The 20587-nt window shown below is 39.6% G+C and overlaps 1 protein-coding gene across 5 annotated transcripts in view; it reads right to left on the bottom strand.

Annotated features, from left to right (window-relative positions):
* LOC132405508 (kelch-like protein 3) overlaps positions 1 to 20587 on the bottom strand; it is a 99125-nt gene that overhangs the window by 13421 nt on the left and 65117 nt on the right. For all 5 annotated transcript variants that reach the window (XM_059990375.1, XM_059990377.1, XM_059990378.1 and 2 more), the window contains 2 exons: positions 6799 to 6916; positions 305 to 502 (listed from right to left, as the gene is read on the bottom strand). In XM_059990375.1, coding sequence (XP_059846358.1) covers positions 305 to 502; positions 6799 to 6916 — 316 coding nt within the window. The remainder of the gene's footprint in view (positions 1 to 304; positions 503 to 6798; positions 6917 to 20587) is intronic.

Raw genomic sequence — 20587 nt, 5'->3', positions numbered from 1 at the left:
TCTGCACTCCAGTGTTGCAGCTTAGATTTTCATGCTGTAGTTCTGAAGAAGGACCTGAATTCTCAAGTTTCTCTTTAAAAGCAAGAGCAGGTGGCAGAAATTAAGTACTGTTAAGCAGGAATTACACAGATACCCTAGTTAATTAAATGCTACAAAGAAGTGAATTTCAGAAACTTAATTTTATGCCTGTTGCTATAAAGAAGATGTGTACTTTTAACCATTAAAATAGCATTACAAAATGAAAATGAACTAAATGGAGAAATATCAAAATCTGTGATGATATTTCAAGGATGACTAGCTTTACCTGTACTTCCATCAAATCCACCAACAGCATAGAGGAGATCATTTAACACAGCTGCTCCAAGAGTACTACGCCTCTCCTGCATGCTGGCAATGGACGTCCACTGATCTTTTACTGCATCATAGACATCCACTGTCCGAACTCTCAAAGACCCATTAAATCCTCCTACAGCATAAACACGACCACTCATGAACACAACACCTGGGAAGGCAAAAAAAATAAAACAGCAAATAAGACCATCAGACATAGGAGCAGAATTACATCATTTGGCTCAAGTCTGTTCCGCCATCCCTTTTTCCCCTCCTCAGCCCCACTACCCAGCCTTCTCCCCGTAACCTTTTCTTTCTTTTCTTTTCTTTTTCAATCTTTTTATTGAATTTCATATATTAAAAAAAACATATCGTAATATTGAATAGGTTATGAGTACATTAGACAGTTAAATTAGTAATAGAATAACAATATCTTATTAAAATATCAGCAAAAAAATAGTACATTAATCAATCTAACCTATATTAATTATACATGAAAAAGAACAAGAATAATCATCAAAAGAAGAAAAAAAAATTTTTTAAATGCAAGAAAAAAATACATATTGAAAAAAAAATAAAACCTAAACTAAACTAACATGGGCAATAATAACAGTTTATATGTATATGTTAGTGTCAAAAACTCCGGAACTCCATACCAGAACAAGAATAAAAAGAGAAAAGGTCTGGAAGAGATCAAATTAATTCATATGAAAATGTCGAATGAACGGTCCCCAAGTTTCTTCAAATTTAATTGATGAGTCAAAAATAGTGCTTCTAATTTTTTCTAAGCTCAAATAAGAAATAGTTTGAGAGAACCACTGAAACGTGGTAGGAGGATTTACTTCTTTCCAATTTTGTAATATAGACCTTCTGGCCATTAATGTTACAAAGGCGATCATTCGTCTAATTGAAGGGGAAAACCGGTTACCATCCTCATTTGGTATACCAAAAATTGCAGTAATAAAATGAGGTTGTAAATCAATATTCCAAATTGAGGAATATGTCCTTCCAATAGTCATGTAAAGTGGGACATGACCAAAACATGTGGGTCAATCCCCGTAACCTTTGATGCCATGTCCAATCAAAAACCGATCAAGCTCTACCTTAAGTACCCAACAACCTGACCTCCATGTTTGCCTGTGGTAATAAATTCATCACCCTCTAGCTAAAGAAATTTTTCCACATCTTTTTAAATGGACACCCCTCTATACTGGGGCTGTGCCCTCTTGTCCTAGACTCCCCCACCATGGGAAACATCCTTTCCACATCTACTGTGTCTAGGCCTTTCAACATTTGAAAGGTTTCAATGAGATCCCCCATCACCCTTCTAAATTCCAGTAAGTATAGACCCAGAGCCACCAAACGTTCCTCATATGATAACCCTTTTGTTCCCAGAATCATCCTTCTGAGCCTCTTTTGAATAGTCTACAATGCCTGCACATCTTTTCTTAGACAAGGAGTCCAGAACTGTTCACAATACTCAAGCTGAGACCTCGCCAGTGGCTTACAAAACCTCAGTATCATATCCCTGTTCATGTATTCTAGACTTCTTGAAATGAATGCTAACATTGCTTTTGCCTTCCTCACCACCAACTCTACCTGCAAGTTAACCTTTAGGGTAGTGGTCACCAACCAGTCCATCGCGATCGACCGGTTGATCTTTGAGACTTTCCCAGTAGATCCCGGGGAGAAAAATGAAAAATGCGCACCAGGCAGAAAAGACCGGAAGCAAAACCCTGCAACCCAGAAACAACCTCTCCCCACAAACAGTGCTCCGCAGCAAGAGCACCGCTACATCACCATTATCCTAACTGGCATCAACCTGTCTTTATAATGCTCACATTACAACACTTCTGCCCCTTTAAATTCCAACATTCCCCAAATGTAAAAGAACTGGGAAACAAAAAACAGTGGTGTCATTAGCTTGCGTACCTCTGAAACTTGTACTAGTGTCTCAGTAACAATTTACCAATACAAAACACCTGAAAAATGTGGTAGGTTCAACATTCAGTCTAACAAAGGAAACTGTCCATTCAAATATTCAGTCTGTCAGGAGGTTTGCGAGGGCGCTGTGCTGCAACAGATGAAAATTATTAAATCTAAGTACAGGAGCTGTCTTACTGACAGACATCTCACTGACTGTCTGTAGTTATAAACCAAATTTCAGGGAAATAGCAGGAAGTATTCAGCCCCAGTCATCACACTGAGTGCAACAGTCAATTTTTATTCATTTATTTTTCATATTGAAATAAAATTAAATGATGAAACATAGAATTAAAGGAGTTGTAATGTGAGCATTAAAAAAATAAGTACAGTCGGCCCTCCTTATCCACGAGGGATTACTTACAAAATCCCCCACTATACCAAAAATCACAGATGCTCATTCCCTTATTTAACCTGTCTCAGTGTGGTGATCTTTCAGACCCAGCAGAACCCCACACATTATTTAACCTGTCTCAGTGCAGTAGACATTAGGACTCAGTGTCTTCGCTCTGAATCTGCAGTGTTTCTGTTCACGAAAATTATCACAGTCACAATTGAAAATAAAGTGGAAATAATAAAGCGATCGGAAAGAGGTGAAACGCCATCGGTCATTGGAAAAGCATTAGGCTACAGTCGGTCAACCATCAGTACAATTTTAATAGAGCATGTGAAAGGTCCTGCCCTGATTAAAGCTGCAATTATTACTAAGCAACACAGTGGTATAATTATTGAAATAGATATGTTTCTGAAGTGTTTTATATGCATAGAAAGGTAAAATATGTACTATACACTAAGAAAAACGTCTGACTAACTGACGCTAAATAATACCCAACGTACTTGTTCCAACTTCAAATCCGACTTAAAGACGGACTGAGGAACGGAACTCATTCGTAACCCAGGGACTACCTGTACTTTAAAGTCATTTCTAGATTACTTATAATACCTAATACAACGTAAATGCTAAGTAAGTAGTTGTTATACTGTATTGTTTAGGGAATAATGACAAGAAAAAAATAGTCTGTACATGCTCAAACAATAAGTACTGGACAGAGAACTTCCAGGGTTTTCCCAATCCGTGGGTGGTTGAATCCGCGCATGCGGAAACCACGGATAAGGAGGGCCGACCGTAATACCAATTAAGATAATGATAACATAGCAACATTCCCACTACGGAAAGCCGCCTGCAAAGAGAGACTGCTTCTGGGGCTGCGGGGCTCCACTTCCGGTCCCTTCTGACTAGTGCACATGCTTGTGTCTAAATGTTTTAGTAGGTCGATCTTGCCTTTCAATAAGGCCAAGGTAAGAGATCTTGGGCTTAAAAAGGTTGGCGACCACTACTTTAGGGTGTTTTGCACAAGGACCCTCAAGTCACTTTGCATCTCAGATTTTTGAATTTTCTCCCCATTTAGAAAATAGACTGCACATTTATTTTGACTACCAAAGTGCATGACCTTGCATTTCCCAACACTGTATTTCATTTGCCACTCTCTTGCCCATTCTCCTAATCAGTCTAAGTTCTTCTGCCACCTACTGTTTCCTCAGCACTACCTGCCCCTCCACCAATCGTCATATCATCTGCAAACTTAGCAACAAAGCCATCTATTCCATCATCTAAATCATTGATATACAGCATAAAAAGAAGTGGTCCCAACACCGACCCCTGCTGAACACCACTAGTCACTGGCAGCCAACCAGACAAGGGTCCTTTTATTCTCACTCACTGCCTTCTACCAATCAGCCAGTGCTCTAATCATGCCAGTAACTTTCCTGTAATACCATGGGCTCTTAACTTGGTAAGCTGCCTCATGTGTGGCACCCTGTCAAAGGCTTGCTGAAAGTCTAGATAAACAACATTCACTACATCTCCTTTATCTATCCTACTTGTAACTTCCTCAAAGAATTCCAACAGGTTAATCAGGCAAGATTTTCCTTCAAGGAAACCATACTGACTTTATCCTATCTTTTCCTGCGTCACAAAATACTCCATAACCTCATCCTTAACAATTGACTCCAACATCTTCCCAACCACTGAGGTTAGGGTAACTGGGTAATTTCCTTTCTGCTGCCTTCCTCCTTTCTTAAAGAGTAGAGTGACATTTGCTATTTTCCAGTGGCACCATGCCAGAGTCCAATGATTTCTGAAAGATCATTTCTAACGTCTCCACAACCTCTACTGGTACCTCTTTCAGAACCCTAGGGTGCAGCTCATCTGGCCTGGGTGACTTTTTCAAAAACCCTTAGGTTTTTCAGCTTTTTGAGCACCTTCTCCTTTGTTATAGTAACTGCACTCACTTTTCTTCCCTCACTCCCTTCAACACCTGGCACACTGCTAGTGTCTGATGCAAAATATTCATTTAGTTTATCTGCTATCTCCTAGTCTCCTGTTATTATTTCTCTGGCCTCAGTTCCTAGCAGTCCTATATTCACTCTTATCTGGCCTCAGTTCCTAGCAGTCCTATATCTACTCTTACCTCTTTTTTTTTTACATACTTGAGAAAGCTTTTACTAACTACTCTGATATTGTTTACTAGCTTGCTTTCATATTTCATCTTTTCCCTCCTAACAATTCTTTTAGTTGCTCTCTGTAGGGTTTTTAAACCTTCCCAATCCTGTCTTACCACTAATTTTTGCTTTGTTGTATGCTCTCCCTTTTGATTTTACATTAGCTTTCACTTCTCTTGTCAGCCATAATTGTACTACTTTGCCATCTGAGTAATTTTTTTGGTTTTGGAATACATCTATCCTGCACCTTCCTCACTTTTCCTAGAAACTCATGCCATTACTTCTCTGCTGTCATCCCTGCCAGCATCTTCTTCCAATTTACTTTGGCCAACACTCCTCTCATACCACTGTAATTTCCCTTACTCCACTGAAATACTGCTATATCAGACTTCACGTTCTCCCTATCAAATTTCAAGTTGAACTCATATTGTGATCACTGCCTCCTATGGGTTTTTCTTTTAACCTTAAGCTCCCTAAGCACCTTCAGTTCAGTACATAAAACCAAATCCAGTATAGCTGATCTCCCTAGTAGGTTCAATGACAAACTGCTCTAAAAATCCAACTTGTAGGCATTTAACAAACTCACTCTCTTGGGATCCATTTCCAACATGATTTTCCCCAGTCTACCTTCATGTTGAAATCTCCCATGACTATCATAACATTGCCCTTTTGACTTGCCTTTTCTACTTTCTGTTGTAATCTGTGGTCCTCCTCCCAGCTACTGTTGGGAGTCCTGTTTTCTAACTGCCATCAGGGTCCTTTTACCTTTGCAGTTTCTTAACTCAACTCATAAGGATTCAACATCTTCCAATCCTATGTCACATCTTTCTGCTGATTTGATGCCAATCTTTACCAGCAGAGCCACACTACCCCCTCTACTGACCATCCTATCCTTCCGATACAATATGTAACGTTGGACATTCAGCTCCCTACTACAACCATCTTCAGCCACGGTTCAGTGATGGCCACACCATCATAACCAACGGTGTGTATTAGTGCAACCAGATCATCCACCTAATTTCTTATAGTCCGTGCATTGAGATAAAACACTTCAAGTGGTGCATTTCTACCTCTTTAATTCTGCATCCCTAACTCACCCTACTAGCTGCAATTATATCCTATCATCTGCTTGCCCTCCCTGACAGTCTGACTGCATGCTATCTTCACCTTTTTTACCATCCTTCCTATCCTGAGTCACTTCACTCCGGTTTCCATCCCCCTAGCAAATTAGTTTAAATCCTCCCCAACAGCTCTAACAATCTTGTCCGTGAGAATATTCATTCCTCTCGCATTCAGGTTCAACCCGCCACTTTCAAATAGGTCATAACTCCCCCAGAAGAGATCCCAAGGATCCAAGAACCTGAAGCCCCGCCCCCTGCACCAGCTTCTCAGCCACACATTAACTTGCCAAATAAGTTGCAGAGTATAAAATACTGTAGTCTAAGCATTTTCAAGATATTGTAATTTATTTCATGTTCTCCATTTTTTCATTTTTGTTCTGATTTTAACCTTTTTTTTTAAATTGTAAGGATAATGCATTCAGTATTTTCTCAGCAGTTTCATGCTATATCAGTATACAATGCAAGCTATTTTGTTCAATGAATTATTAGTAAACATACGCTTTTGAGATTTGGAATTACAGATAATTAAATAGCATTATACAAGTGCACAGATGAAGAGAAAGAAAAATACTTGCTCTTATATTGCCTTTCATTTCATACCAGAATTATTTACACTATAGCACATGCAACCACTCAGTTTAAAAATTTGTCACTACAGGTATAAGCAGAACCTTACGAGTAGACAGATAAATTATTGCACAACTAAGCCAAGTTTAGTTTATGAAATATAATTCTTATGGCATATAAACAGCTATTTAACCCAACAGATAACAATGCTTTGTGACATTTAATCAAATTATTAATGTAATCATAATATTTGACTAAACTGAATTCAAGGATTACTTATAGTTAACATACTTACCTGCTCTACATCTTCTGGAAGGCAGCTCTGCTACTTGATTCCAACGATCTTCTTTGAAATCGTAGCACTCCACACTTCGTATAGCTTTGGGTGCCTGACCACCAACTACAATCATAACCTGCAGTCAAGAACAGAATATCTGTGATATAATATAAAGTACTATAAAGCATTGAATTTTTTGTGTAGACAGAATATTTTATTGCAATAACTGCTATTTATGACAAAAATCAGAAAGTTTTTACACAATACTAATTCATTTCACGTATTAAGTAGCCACACATCTAATCCATGGCCATCTAATCTTACTTAAATTATCAAAGATCCAATAGGCAATTTTCTACTAATATTGCATTATAAATGTCAATCCTTCAAATTTAACACATCCACTTGTAAAATAATCATTTTTAGAAGATCAATAACCAATATTCCTGCTTCACGAAACATGACCGTTATTTTCCTTTTGCTTCCACCCCCCCCCCCCCCATGCACTTCAACGGTTCTATTAACTCAAGTCAAACATGATGGGGTTAATAAATAAGGAAAAGATATTACTACTAGCTGATTGTGCAATGACCAGCAGACAAAGATAAAAGCAGTGGGTCAAAAATACAGGAGGAAGGGAGTGGGATATAATCTTGAACTCACTGCCTACAAGGGTTGTGATGAGTCAGTCAGGGTTTTCTAAGGAAAGTTGACAGCCATGTAAAATAATTTGTGGAAAGAGAACAGATTGAATATATTAATCTCCTGAAATCAGGCAATGGTTCAATGGCCAACTGACTTCCCCCATGTCATAAAAATTCAATTGCTTTGGGAAGGTAATCCAGAGAGTAGCTAGAGTGGAACACATCATTATTACTTAACTTGCAGATATACCCCAAGATTCCATTGATTAATTATGATAAAATAAAAACAATGTGCATAAAAGTGCATTTGATGGAAAAAGTCAACTGTAGTGATGTAAACTTTCTTCCTTGAAAGGGGCAAGAGTTCAAGGCATGGATTTTGTTTTTTTGACACTCCTAGTGCATTACTTACCATTCTGATTCAATTGCAAGGAAAACCCAAGGGAAGTTCCACTACTCCAATTAACGATTTAGTGTCCACAAATATATCCCAAGCTTCCAGTTGCCTGCCACAATTTCTCCAGCCTACTCTGACCTTTCTGTGACTTCCTGCATAAAGCAGTCATGAGGATCCACCCCTCATCTTCCATCTGGACATGCTTCAACAATCTGGACTCTCAAATCGTCCAACTTCCGACAATTAATTTTCAAACAAGAGAAAATCTATAGATGCTGGAAATCCAACAACACACTCAAAATGCTGGAGGAACTCAGCAGGCCAAGCAGCATCTATGGAAAAGAGTATTGGCAACGGTTCAGGGCAAAACCCTTTGGCGGGATTGTTCTCTGTTTCTGTCAGAAGTTTCCAGCCCAAGTGTAATAATGGTTCAGTTCTTCTCTCTCCAAAACAGCCCAACCTGTCAGGCATGTGCTGCACCCCTACATTTCACAACTTCTATATTCCTATGTGTGCTTACTCTCATAGTCACCAGATTGTAGCTTTAATGTTCCTTTGTTCAGATCCTCTCTCACCAACTGAAAATACCATTTTGTTTATTGCTTATTCCTTAGGTAATTCTGGCCTCACCTTAGTAATATTCCCTTTGTCTTATCCATCCCTCCTTCATCCTCCCTGCATCTTATAATTAACATATTTTCTCTCCTTCCCAGTTATGATAAATGCTCTTTGACTTGAGACATTGATACTATTTCTCTTTGCACAGGGCTGCCTGATTTGCTGAGTGTCACTAGCACTTTTTTTGTTAGCATTATATGAGATTTAGTGCCCTGTGACATTTATCCCTGGAGTGTGAATGTCTTGCTCTTACATTCTCTGAGCACAAGTGTGCAGCTTTATTTCCTTGGTATCTGCACCATATTCCACTTCAGTACACTAAAATTAAAAGACAGCTCACCTGAAAAATATTTCACAATGTTGTGTCATTGTACTCTACTCAATAGATATTTCATAGAAGTTCTTTATGAAAACTGACTTACCGTGTGACCTGACACAGGAGCTAAAAACACTTGGCATAAGCAATTTAAGTCAGGGTTCCCTAACATCATTACTATCCAAAAATAATTTTAGTGTACTGTATCAGATGACAAAAACATTCAGTAAAACCTTATCTGATGCTTGGAAAAGACATAATATGTGACAGTGCTTTCTCAAAGATAGTGAGCCAGGAAGGCTTGGAGCTCAAGGAGCTGAATACAGGTTTTCTTGATGTTTGTGAAGGGTGCAAGTATAAACATCCGGTTCATAAAATTCCATAGTTCAAAAAGCTGTATCATCAGAGGATCCATTGTGTTTTACACTTTGCCCCATTCTTTCTCTTGTTCGTGGTATTTTGTTCTGCTGACAGAGATGGCAAGAATTATTGAGCAAGTCCTACATATTTACATGCGACTGATTGGATTTTTGCATCAGCTGATAGAAGGCATAGTGAAGTTTGCAATGGAATATGTGTTAAAGGTTGCCTGATGAAATTAGCATGATATTAAATGCTGTTGTTTGCATAACTGGAAGTAGAATGAGTAGTCTGACAACCAATGGGCTAGATGATAATGGATAGGATGGAGAAAAGTGAATGATTAAAAATTCTAGGGGAGAAACAAGAAGAATTGTAACAGAAAATATTGCAAGGTAACAAGCTTTTTTCATCCTTCTATGAAGTCAATCAAGTGCTTGTTGCAATATAGTTAGGTGTTCAAGTAGTGATTTTGGAGACAATAGTATTGAAATTTCTCTTTATGCATGATGGACACTTTTTTTGAATATCCTTCCTCAGGTAACTTAAGAAAATTCCTTCCTCATCCTATCACTTCAAGTAAGTTCAACAGGAATCTGGCTTTGGCAACTGCCAAATCAAATCTCCTTTCAATGCACCACTGGTAAAAACAATTTAGAAAGTGATCTTACTTTAAGAGATGCATTCGCATGTTAATTATATCTCAGGTTGACCAGCCAGACAAAATCCACAAGTTTCTTTTGCAAAAAGTTAGATAGAAAACTTATGAGATTCTAATGCAAATTGTGGGGAGGGTGCAACTAAAGTTAACATTTCTGGCACCATTCACACAGATATGTACCTTCCAGAGTTAGAGTTGGAATCCAGAATAAAAACTCTTGATGCTTCCCCAACAATTTTTCATACTTACTGAAAATAATTTCAAAATCCTTCTTGGCTCAATACACCTAAGACCCTTTATACCCACAATATTTTTGATTTCCAACATTATCAAAAATTACTTGGAGATCTTGATTAGCCAGGCAAGTAGGCCAAAGAATGACAAAGGCATTCACTTCAGATCAGTGTAAAGTATTGCACTTTAGGATGTCAAACCAAGGTCCTAAGGAGTATTGTAGAGCAGAGACACTTACAAGTAAAAGTACATTGTTCCCCAAAAGTGGTGTCACTGCTAGATAGTGTGGTGAAGAAGCTCGACAAACTAGCATTCATTAGCCAGGGCATTAAATTTAGGAGTTAGAACATTACTTTGAAGTTGTACAAGATATTGGTGAAGTCATAACTGGAGTATTGTGTACAGTTTTGGTTACCCTGTCACAGGAAAGGCTTCATTTAGCTGGAAGTAGTGCAAAGATTCATGAGAAAATTGCCAGCATTCAAGGGCCTGAGAAATAGGGCAAGGTTGGGCAGACTAGGAACTTATTCCTTTGAGGATAGGCGATTGAAGGGTGACCTTGTAGAGGTGTATAAAATAGGCTGAAAGCACACATTATTTTTCACAGGGAAAGGAAATCAAAAACTAAAGAGCATAGGTTTTAGATAATCAATCAGAATGAGGTTTACTGTCACCAGTGTCATGAAATTGGATAACGTAACAGCAGCAGTACAATGCAACACATAATAATACAGAAAAACCATAGAAAAATATATATTAAAAATATAGAGGGGAAGGTTTAAAATGGAACCTGAGGAGCAATTTCTTCAAGCAAAGGGTGGTGCATATATGGAACAAACTTGCAGAGGAAGTGATTGAGCAGATACAAGAACATTCAAAAGACATCTGGACGTGTACATAAATTGGGAAGGCTTAGAGGGACATTGGTTAAATGCAGAAAATTGGGACTAACTTAGATGGGCATTTTGATTGACACAGACAAATTAGGCAAAGGGCCCGTTTCTGTGCTGTATTACTTTCTGACTCTATAAAATTGCATCAGGTAAACACAGTTCTTGGAATAAAATAATTCACTGCAACATCTAAAAATGCTGAATCAATTAAACAGGCTGGACTGCAGAACATTCACAATTTTTAACGAACTTTTTTAGTACAAAATACAAAACAGAATCATACAAAGTAAATTTATTATCGAAGTTAATAAATAAGATTGCTGCTTTGCTGTGACAATGCTCCGTGTAGATCAATATCCACATGGTGATATTGGTCTATAAAACTAACCTATCCCCATCCTATAATCTCTTTGACCCATTACCATCAGGTAGGAAGAGAGAAAGCATCAGGACTAGGACTGCCAGACTGGGTAACAGCTTCCTTCCTCAGGCTGTGACACTAATGAAAACCTTGCCATCACCAGGACAGTGAGCTGTTTACTGTAGTTACTGCTTACAGTTTAATCGTGCTAAGCACTACACACACTTCCAATTACAGTTTATTAACCTGTTTTGTTAATATATTGTTTTATCGACTGTGTAAGATGCATTTTTGCGGGTGCACATGGCCCAGAGAATGTTGTTTTGTTTAGTTGTATATATGTACAGTCAGATAACAATAAACTTGAAATACTTCAAAAGACATTGTAACCAATAAAATTAAAATCCAATGCATGTTATTACCTTTAAAGCAGCCTTTCTCAACCTTGTTGCCTTGGAGGAACCCTTGAAATAATTTTCAGGTATCATAAAAATTACTATGTCTACAGCTTACATGATCAGAAATTGTAGATATCATAATCCAAAAATAATTGTCAATGCTCTTTTGAGTAGAGAATGAATTTTTAGCCAACCTATCTTGAAAAAAAGATAGTTAAGCTTAGCTTACCTTCCTTGAAATTACTCAAATTACTCTTACAGAAATTTTAGGAACTCATAAAGCAAACATAATAAATTTCTCAATTCTGGGTCAAACTTGAGATAAGCATACACAGATTTCACCTTCGACTGAAATGAGCTGATTTCTATCCTTGCTCATGATGCTTGTTAAACAAAAAAATAGCTTGCTCACACACATAAGAAGTTGAAAATTGCAGCAAAATGTTCATTGCTTTCCTATGAATGGCAGGATACCCTTCTTTCACAGAAATCCTAAATTTGTCCTGGGGCAGGTCAGTAAATTTCATCTTGAGTGCATGATCAGAGTGCAGCTCACAAAGTTCGTCTTCTCCTCTCAAAGTCAAGTTCTCAGGTTGAGCAAAAGATTCAGAGAAAGGGTCCCTCACCTAGTCTTATACTTGTGTTGAAAGAGAGGAAAAATATTGTTCAATTTTGTTCTGCAGTTCCTCCAGGTGGTTTTCAGTAAGACCCGAGACTTTCTGATATCCTTCCTCACTCTCAAACCCAAGCAGCAGTGGGAATATTTCAATATTTCCTTTTGCAACATGAACTTTCCAAAGATTCAGTTTTCTTTTAAATCCAAGAATCTTGTCATTTCAAGTCAAAACATTTTCTCTTAAAGGCCTTGCAGAGACTTGTTCAACTGGTTCATATGATGAAAAATGTCTGTTAAGTAGGCTAGTTTCTGCAGCCATTCTTCATCTTCAAAGCACCTAGGAAAATCTGCCTACTGTTTTCTTGAAAGTACTCCTGCAATTCACCTTTCAGCTCAAACACCTTGCTGAGAACACTTCCTCTGCTAAACCACCGGATTTCTGTATGTAGCAGAAGATTGGTGTGCTCTTTGAGCTGGTTTTCAGTTTTTTCAACATTCTCCAGTGAACTGGTCTTAAAGCTACTAAATAACTTGTTTCATGAACCCTTTTACTGACTATGACTTTATTTTCAAAAGAGTTCATCTGTTTGCTTTGAGATTCCAACAGTTGTTTAAAATAATCAGCATGTTTACGTGTCAATGACTGTGATTTGTAGTTAAATGTCTTTTCAATTTTGTTGCAGCCATTGTTACATCTGTAACTTGTTTGCCATAGATTAGGCACAATGGAATAGGACAACTCCGATCACCAGTCCATATAAAACTCATTGACAAGGAGCTTTAATTGTAAAGATGAATGTTATTTTGAGTCCATTGTTGCACTAGTGTAGTGAAATAACTCAGAAGATTCTAATTCTTCATTATTAACCTTATCAGAATTGTCTGTAGGCCCAAGCCTAGAATCCCCCTCTTCAAAAATCGCCACATTGGACCACCTTTAGAATGAAAATTTCCCTCCAATGTTCTACTACACTGGTAGCTTGTTCTACAGCGCACTACATACTGGGCTGAGATTGCTAACAAGGCTGCTTCGTTACTGCCCACCACTGCAAGCTTATTGCTCAAATTCAAAAAAAAAGATATATCTTTAAATCACAATCTCTCACAGAACCCATACTGACCTCAGAAACCCCAGTTGAGAAACCCTGCTTTAAAGTATAAGAAACTGAAAGCAAGAGTAGGTCACCCCACTCCACAAGCCCAATTTGCAACAATTTATCTATAGGAATATAAATGACCTGTATAAAATTAGCATTATAGTCATTCAGACTGTTGAAGTGTAATTAAAACCATCTCAAAATGTAATAACAGATATACTTACACAATAATAACAGGTTTGAAAATATTTCAGTTTAATTTCCTCAGTATAGAAAAATTAATGCTATTAATACCGTCCATTCAAATTGATGCAGCCTTAAAATGGTATTCGACACTGACTGCTGCAAATATTTCACATAATGTAGCCCTTCAGTCAATAAATCCTGATGATGAAAGCTGAAGCAGGAGGCCAGATCATTCACTGCCCAAAGTAGTTCTTTCTGGGTAGTTATGAACCCTGTTGAATGGGGTCACTAGAAAATATACAGGTAACTCTGTGTGCCCAAACAATGCTTCACATCATCACGATCTGACTGAATGTTTTTCCTCTGCGCTCCTGTGCCTGTGGCTATTCCATCACCACTACTCTTGTACAGGGCTGGTCCAAGAAAACCGATGTGCTTCTACATGACTACTTTGAGTCAGTTGGTTGGTCCATGTTCAAGGACTCAGCACAGCCTAGATGAGAATGTCACCTCAATCACAAAACTATCAGTCAGTGTGTTGAGAACTGTGTACCTTAGAGGACAATCTGGGTATCCCACAACCAGAAACTATGAATGAATCATGAAAATCCAACCTGGGCCCCACATATTGACATAATTACGAAGAAGGCATGCCAGCAGCTGTGCTTCTTTAGAAGTTTGAGGAGACTTGGTACGTCAAAGACTCTAGCAAATTTCTATAGATACACCGTGGAGAACATTCAGATCATTGCCTCACCATTTGATATGTGCACACCAATGTAAAAGATCAAAGAAACCTGCAGAGACGTAAACAGTCTGCTTCATCATGGGCAGTAGCCTCTCCATCATTGAAGGCAGCAGTTTCCAACATTAAGAACCCTCAATAGCCACAACATGCCCTCTTCTCATTAATACCAGTGGGGAGATGATACAGGAGCCGGCAGACACACACTCAATGTTTTAGGAAAAGCTTCTTCCTCATTACCACCTAATTTCTGAATGGTCCATAAACCTATGAACACCACCTCACTATTTTGCTTTCATTTTAAAAGATATAGGAGCAGAATTAGGCCATTTGGCCCATCAAGTCTGCTCTGCCATTTCATCATGGCTGATCCAATTTTTCTCTCAGCCCAGTCTCCTGCCTTCTCCCCGTATCCATTCATGCCCTGACCAATCAAGAGTCTATCAACCTCTTCCTTAAATATACATAAAGACTTGGCTTTCACAGCTGCCTGTGGCAAAGAATTCCATAAATTCACCACTCTCTTGCTAAAGAAACTCCTCCTCATCGCTGCTCTAAAAGGACAATTTCTGCACTACTTATTTACTTTACTATTTCTTACTATAGCTGATTGTAATTTTTTAATGTATTGTACTGTAGTGCTGCAACAAAACAAAACAAATTTCACGCCGTATTTCAGAGATTCTGAAATGGGAGATTGCTACAGAAGTCTAGGATTGCAGCATTCAAATCACATAACCCTGACCTTCACAAGAAATCGATATATAAATTCCACCTACCACCAAAGCAGTATGACAGCATTGTCAACTCCCTCACCCTACACAGTTCTAGAGCATCTGGATGGTAAAGACACACGTTACTGACTACTGTTTATTGACTACATTTCTGCCTTCAGTACTATAATTCCAAGCAAACTCATTGCCAAACTCCTAGACTTGGGACTTAACACCTTCCTTTGCATCTGGTTTCTTAACTTTCTGACCAACAGGCCACAATCAATAAGGATAGGCAGCAACACCTCTGCCATGATTATTCTCAACATTGATATCCAATTAGGCTGTACCTTCACCCCTTCATTCTACTCCCTGTACACTCACCACTATGTAGTCTAACTCTAACTGCTCTAACTCCATCTGAAACAAGGATTCCCAACCTTTTTCTATGAAATGGACCAATACCATTAAGGGGTCCATGGACCTCAAGGCTAGAAACCCAATCTACAAGTTTGTGTGCCATCATTAAAAAATGATGAGTCTGATTACAGGAAGGAGACAGACAGCCGAATGATATGGTCAACAAAAAAAAAGACTGGTCATTGACTTCAAGAAAGGGGGTGGTGCACATGGTCCTGTTTACATCAGAAATGTTGAGGTTGAGAGAGGGTTGACAAGTGTATTTCCACAAAATCATTCAGAGGCTTCCCCTACCAGAAGCCTTTGATGAACCATGAGATCCCAATCTGCTAAGTGCCAGATCAGTGCCATTCAAGTCTGGTGACCAAGTCCAGGAATGATCTCCTGAAAATCATCTCATGTGCAAAGTGGCAACTCCGACCAAACTTTAATCACTGAAAGATGCTCAACAGCTGTGGCAGGGCTTAATCTGTTACAAAATGAAACCTTTTATAAAGTGAAACCAAGTGACAACTAGGCTTCACTCTCAGATGAGCTCAATACCTTCTATATTCACTTTGACTGTCAAAACATGGAGGAACCTTCATGAACTTCCATCGCCTCCAATGACCCTGTGAATTCAGTCTCTGAGGCCGACATGGAGGGTGAACCCATGGAAACCATCCAGCCTAGATAGGGTATTTGTCCAAGTACTAAAGACCTGTGCAGATCTGTGTTCATCGAGATAATTAGCTTCTTACCTCAGCAGTCTGAGGTACCCACTTCCTTCAAGTAGGCTTCAATTCTATTGGTACCTAAGAAGATAAGAACATGGTAACCTGCTTCAATGACTATCATCCACTATGATAAAGTGTTTTGAGAGGTTGGTAAAAAAACATTTCAACTCCTGCCCGAGAAGCACCTTGGATCCACTTCGATTTGCCTCCTGTCACAGCAGATCCACAGCAGCTGCCCTCAAAACTAATAAATAAGCTTCAGGACCATGGCCTCCATACTGCCTTGTGCAATTTGATCCTTGATTTCTTCACTTGCAGACCCCATTCAGTCCAGATTGGCAGCAACATCTCCTCCACAGTCTCCATCAGCACAGATACACCACAAGGCTGTGTACTTAGCCCCCTTCTCTACTCACCTTATACTTATGACCGTGAAGCTGAGCACAGTTCCAATACCATATTTAAGTTTGTTGATGTCACCACTGTCGGTGGCTGAATCAATGGTGATGACAAATCAACATACAGGAGGGAGACTGAGAATCTGGCTAAGAGGTGATGCACAACAACCTTTCACTCAATATCAACAAGACCAAGAAAATATTATTGACCAGGAGGAAACCAATCCTCATCAGGGGATCAGAAGTGGAGGTCAGCAACTTTAAATTCCATGGTGTTATCATTTCAGAGGATCTACCCTGGGCCCAGCACCCTACAAAGAAAGCATAACAACAACTCTGCTTAGGAGTTTGTGGAGATTCAGCATGATATCTAAAACTTTGACAAACTTCTATACATGTATAGAAGTTAGTCAACTTCTATGGAGAGTATATTGACTAGTTGATTCATGGCCTTGTCTGATGGGAAATCCTGGAAAAAGTTAGTGGATCTGCCCAGTCCATCAAAGTAAAGCCCTCAGCACCATTGAACACATCTACATGGAGCATGGCTGCAGGAAAGTAGAATCCGTCATTGAGCACCCCCACCACCCAGGCCATGCTTCCTTTTCATTGCTGCCATCACGATGAAGGTAAGAAGCCTCAGGAGTTACACCACCAGGTTCAGGAATAGTTATTACTCCTCAACCATCAGGCTCTTGAACCAGAGGGGATATCTTTACTAACCCCATTCCTGAACTGTTCCAACAACCAACGGACTCATTTTCAAAGACCCTTCATCTTATATTCTTTGCTTTTTTTTAAACTGCTATTTTTTTCTTTTGAATCTGCACTGTTTGTTGTCTTTTGCACATCTGTCATTTGTCCATCCTGTTGGGTGCAGTTATTCATTGATTCTATAGTGTTTCTTGGATGTAGTTCATATGCCCTCAAGAAAAAGAATCTCAGGGTTGTACATGGTGACATATAAGTATCTTGATAATAAATTTGCTTTGAACTTTAAGAGTTTTAAGATCCAGCAGTGAAGATCAAGTTGACGCCATGGCTAAAAACGCTCACCAGTTCCTCTACTTCCTCAGAAAGTGAAAGAAATTTGGTGTGTCTCCTTTGCCCATCATTAATCTTTGTCAATGCACCACATAAAGTATCCTATCTGGATGCATCACAGCTTGGTGTCGCAGCTATGACTACTCATGACTGCATGAAACTGTAGAAACAGCTCAGCATGTCATGGAAGCCAGCCTCCCCTCCAAGGACTCTACGTAGCTTTCTTGCTGCGTCAGTAAAAGAGCCAGCATGATCAAAGATCCCACCAACACCAAACATGCTCTGTTCTAACCCCCCCCCCCATTGGGTAAAAGATACAGAAGCCAGAAAGCATATACAGTACCAGACTCAAGAACAGCTTCTATCCCAATGTTATAAGACTATTGAATATTTCCCTACAACTTTTAAATGAACTCTTGCCCTCATGGTCTATCTCATTGTTACATTATACCTTACATCTACCTGCACTTCACATTCTCTGTACAAAAGCTCTGCATCCTGTTATTGTTTTGACTTGTTACGAATGTGGCGCAACTCTGAGGGGCCGAAGGGTACAAAGTCGCCTCCTCCTTTTTGAGAATCGCAGATCAGAGGTGTCAGTGTTGCAATTAAATAAAGGAGACTACGGAGCCATGAGGGAAGAGCTGGCCAAAGTTAAATGGGTGGATGCCCTGGCAGGAAAGACAGTGGATCAGCAGTGGCAGATATTCTTGGGCATAATACAAAAGATGCAAAAGCAGTTCATTCCAATGAGAAGGAAGGATTCAAAGAGGGGGAAGGGGCCACAGTGGTTGACAAAGGAAGTCAGAGATTGTATAGCATTAAAGAAAAAGAAGTATGACAGGGCTAAGATGAGTGGGAATACAGATGATTGGGAAAGTTTTAAGGAACAGCAGATCTTAACTAAAAAAGCAATACGGAGAGAAAAAAATCAGGTATGAGCTCAGTCTAGCCAGGAATATAAAAGGGGATAGCAAAAGCTTTTTTAGCTATGTGAAGAGAAAGAAGATAGTTGAGAACAATGTTGGCCCCTTGAAGAATGAATTGGGAGAAATTGTTATGGGAAACAGGGAAATGGCAACAGAATTTAATGCGTACTTTAGATCTGTCTTCACCAGGTAGGACACAAGCAATCTCCCAGATGTATGGATGGGCCAGGGTCATAAGATATCAGAGGAATTGAGACAGATTGACATTAGGAAAGAAACTGTGATGAGTAGACTGGTAGGACTGAAGGCTAATAAATCCCCGGGTCCAGATAGTCTGCATCCGAGGGTTCTAAAAGAGGTGGCTCAGGAAATTGCGGATGCATTGGTAATCATTTTCCAATGTTCCTTAGATTCAGGATCAGTTCCTGAAGATTGGAGAGTGGCTAATGTTATCCCACTTTTCAAGAAGGGAGGGAAGGAGAAAACGGAGAACTATCGCCCTGTTAGCCTAACATCAGTCGTGGGGAAGATGCTTGAGTCCATTATTAAGGACGAAATAGTGGCACATCTTGATGGCAGTAATAGGATTAGGCTGAGCCAGCATGGATTTACCAAGGGCAAATCATGCTGGACTAATCTGTTGGAGTTTTTTAAGGGTGTAACAAGGATGTTAGATGAGGGTAAGCCAGTGGATGTTGTGTACCTAGATTTTCAGAAGGCATTCGATAAGCTGCCACATAGGAGATTGGTGAGTAAAATCAGAGCTCATGGCATTGGGGGCAGGGTTTCAACATGGATAGAAAACTGGTTGGCAGATAGAAAGCAAAGCGTAGTAGTGAATGGGTGTTTCTCGGACTGGCTGGAGGTGACTAGTGGGGTACCACAGGGCTCTGTATTGGGACCACAGTTCTTTACGATTTATGTCAACGATTTAGATGAGGGCATTGAAAACTATATCAGCAAGTTTGCTGACGATACTAAACTGGGTGGCAGTGTGACATGTGAAGAGGACGTTAGGAGAATACAGGGAGACTTGGACAGGCTGGGAGGGTGGGCAGATACTTGGGAGATGTCATTCAAAGTGAATAAATGTGAAGTTATCCACTTTGGAAGCAGGAACAAGAGGGCAGAGTATTGTCTGAACGGAGTAGAGTTAGGTAAGGGAGAAATGCAAAGAGACCTAGGAGTCCTAGTTCACCAGTCAATGAAGGTGAATGAGCAAGTGCAACAGGCAGTGAAGAGGGCAAATGGAATATTGGCCTTTACTACAAGGGGAATTGAGTACAAGAGCAAAGATGTCCTTTTGCATTTGTAAAGGGCCCTGGTGAGACCACACCTGGAATATTGTGTACAGTTTTGGTCTCCGGGTTTAAGGAAGGACATTCTGGCAATTGAGGAAGTGCAGCGTAGATTCACTAAGTTGATTCCTGGGATGGCAGGGCTGTCTTACGCAGAGAGATTGGAGAGATTGGGCTTGTACACGCTGGAATTGAGGAGATTGAGAGGGGATCTGATTGAAACGTTTAAGATAATTAAAGGATTTGATAGGATTGAGGCAGGAAATATGTTCCAGATGTTGGGAGAGGCCAGTACCAGAGGGCATGGATTGAGAATAAGAGGTCAGTTATTTAAAACAGAGTTGAGGAAGAGCTTCTTCTCCCAGAGAGTTGTGGAGGTGTGGAATGCACTGCCTCGGAAGACGGTGGAGGCCAATTCTCTGGATGCTTTCAAGAAGGAGCTGGATAGATATCTGATGGATAGGGGAATCAAGGGATATGGGGACAAGGCAGGGACTGGGTATTGATAGTGAATGATCAGCCATGATCTCAGAATGGCGGTGCAGACTCGAGGGGCCGAATGGTCTACTTCTGCACCTATTGTCTATCGCTATTATTTCAGGTCTGAGACCCAGGAAATGAGAGAGATACACAACATGTCAGTAATGAGAGAGACAGTTGTTATAGACACCGCAGAATACACAAGGTTTGGAATGTCTCCTAACAAACGCGGAACGGAACCACTGATTACTGCTATTGTCTCTTGGAGAACGAATTGTGTATT

The sequence above is a fragment of the Hypanus sabinus genome, chromosome 15, assembly GCF_030144855.1.
Source record: "Hypanus sabinus isolate sHypSab1 chromosome 15, sHypSab1.hap1, whole genome shotgun sequence".
Lineage (NCBI taxonomy): Eukaryota > Metazoa > Chordata > Chondrichthyes > Myliobatiformes > Dasyatidae > Hypanus > Hypanus sabinus.
This window is presented reverse-complemented; position numbering and strand designations above follow the sequence as displayed.